The sequence below is a fragment of the Octopus bimaculoides genome, chromosome 3 (genome assembly GCF_001194135.2).
Source record: "Octopus bimaculoides isolate UCB-OBI-ISO-001 chromosome 3, ASM119413v2, whole genome shotgun sequence".
Taxonomy (NCBI): domain Eukaryota; kingdom Metazoa; phylum Mollusca; class Cephalopoda; order Octopoda; family Octopodidae; genus Octopus; species Octopus bimaculoides.
In genome coordinates this window covers 46,034,934-46,035,704 of record NC_068983.1, presented here as the reverse complement: position 1 = coordinate 46,035,704, position 771 = coordinate 46,034,934, and the positions used below count along the sequence as shown (strand labels likewise).

The 771-nt window shown below is 33.5% G+C and overlaps 1 protein-coding gene across 1 annotated transcript in view; it reads right to left on the bottom strand.

The window, feature by feature from the left end:
* LOC106872296 (zonadhesin) overlaps window positions 1–771 on the bottom strand; it is a 79,108-nt gene that overhangs the window by 16,257 nt on the left and 62,080 nt on the right. Inside the window, exon 37 of the mRNA XM_014919235.2 lies at window positions 219–478. Coding sequence (XP_014774721.2) covers window positions 219–478 — 260 coding nt within the window. The remainder of the gene's footprint in view (window positions 1–218; window positions 479–771) is intronic.

Here is a 771-nt window from a genome sequence, read left to right as displayed (position 1 = left end):
AAATAATATACAGGGTGTCCAGAAAGTCTAGGTACATGACGATTAACACATACTTTAAGAAATTATTATTTCTTATATTTAATTGTTGTTTATGTCATGATTTTATTTACGCCATGTACCCAGACCTTGAGACCATCAGCATGGCCGCAGCTCTGAGCTGAAACTACAGGAAAAAAATATATATGTATGTATTTAAATACAAATATATAGTAACTCACAGCATTTTGATATGGTCCACTCGACTTCGGCCCCTGCATTACGACACTCTTTTGCGAATACTTCCATCACTCTACAAAAAGACATCTTTTTATTCACTTTGTTGTGTACATAAGAGCACGTATCCACTTGACAAGCTTCTTGAAATTCATCGATTCGATCTTTTCCCAGTTTTTTGGCACATTCTTCGAATACTGGGCTTTTAAATATGTCACATTCATGCGATTCTGAGCAGTTTTGTATTACCTCTTTAGTATAGCATCTACATTGTAAAGAAAATAATGTTCAATATAAGACATAAACAGACAACATATACAGTAATAATTATTCTTTTCTTCTATTCACTAAGTCAGACTCATACAAGATATACATACATACACACACACACACATATATATATATATATATATATATATATATATTGGTTCCGGATTCAGACCCACTGCGTGGCACCTTTCGTAAGTGTCTTCTACTCGGGCCGACCAAAACCTTGTAAATGGATTTGGTTGACAGAAACTGAATGAAGCCGTCGTATATGTATATATATATATATAT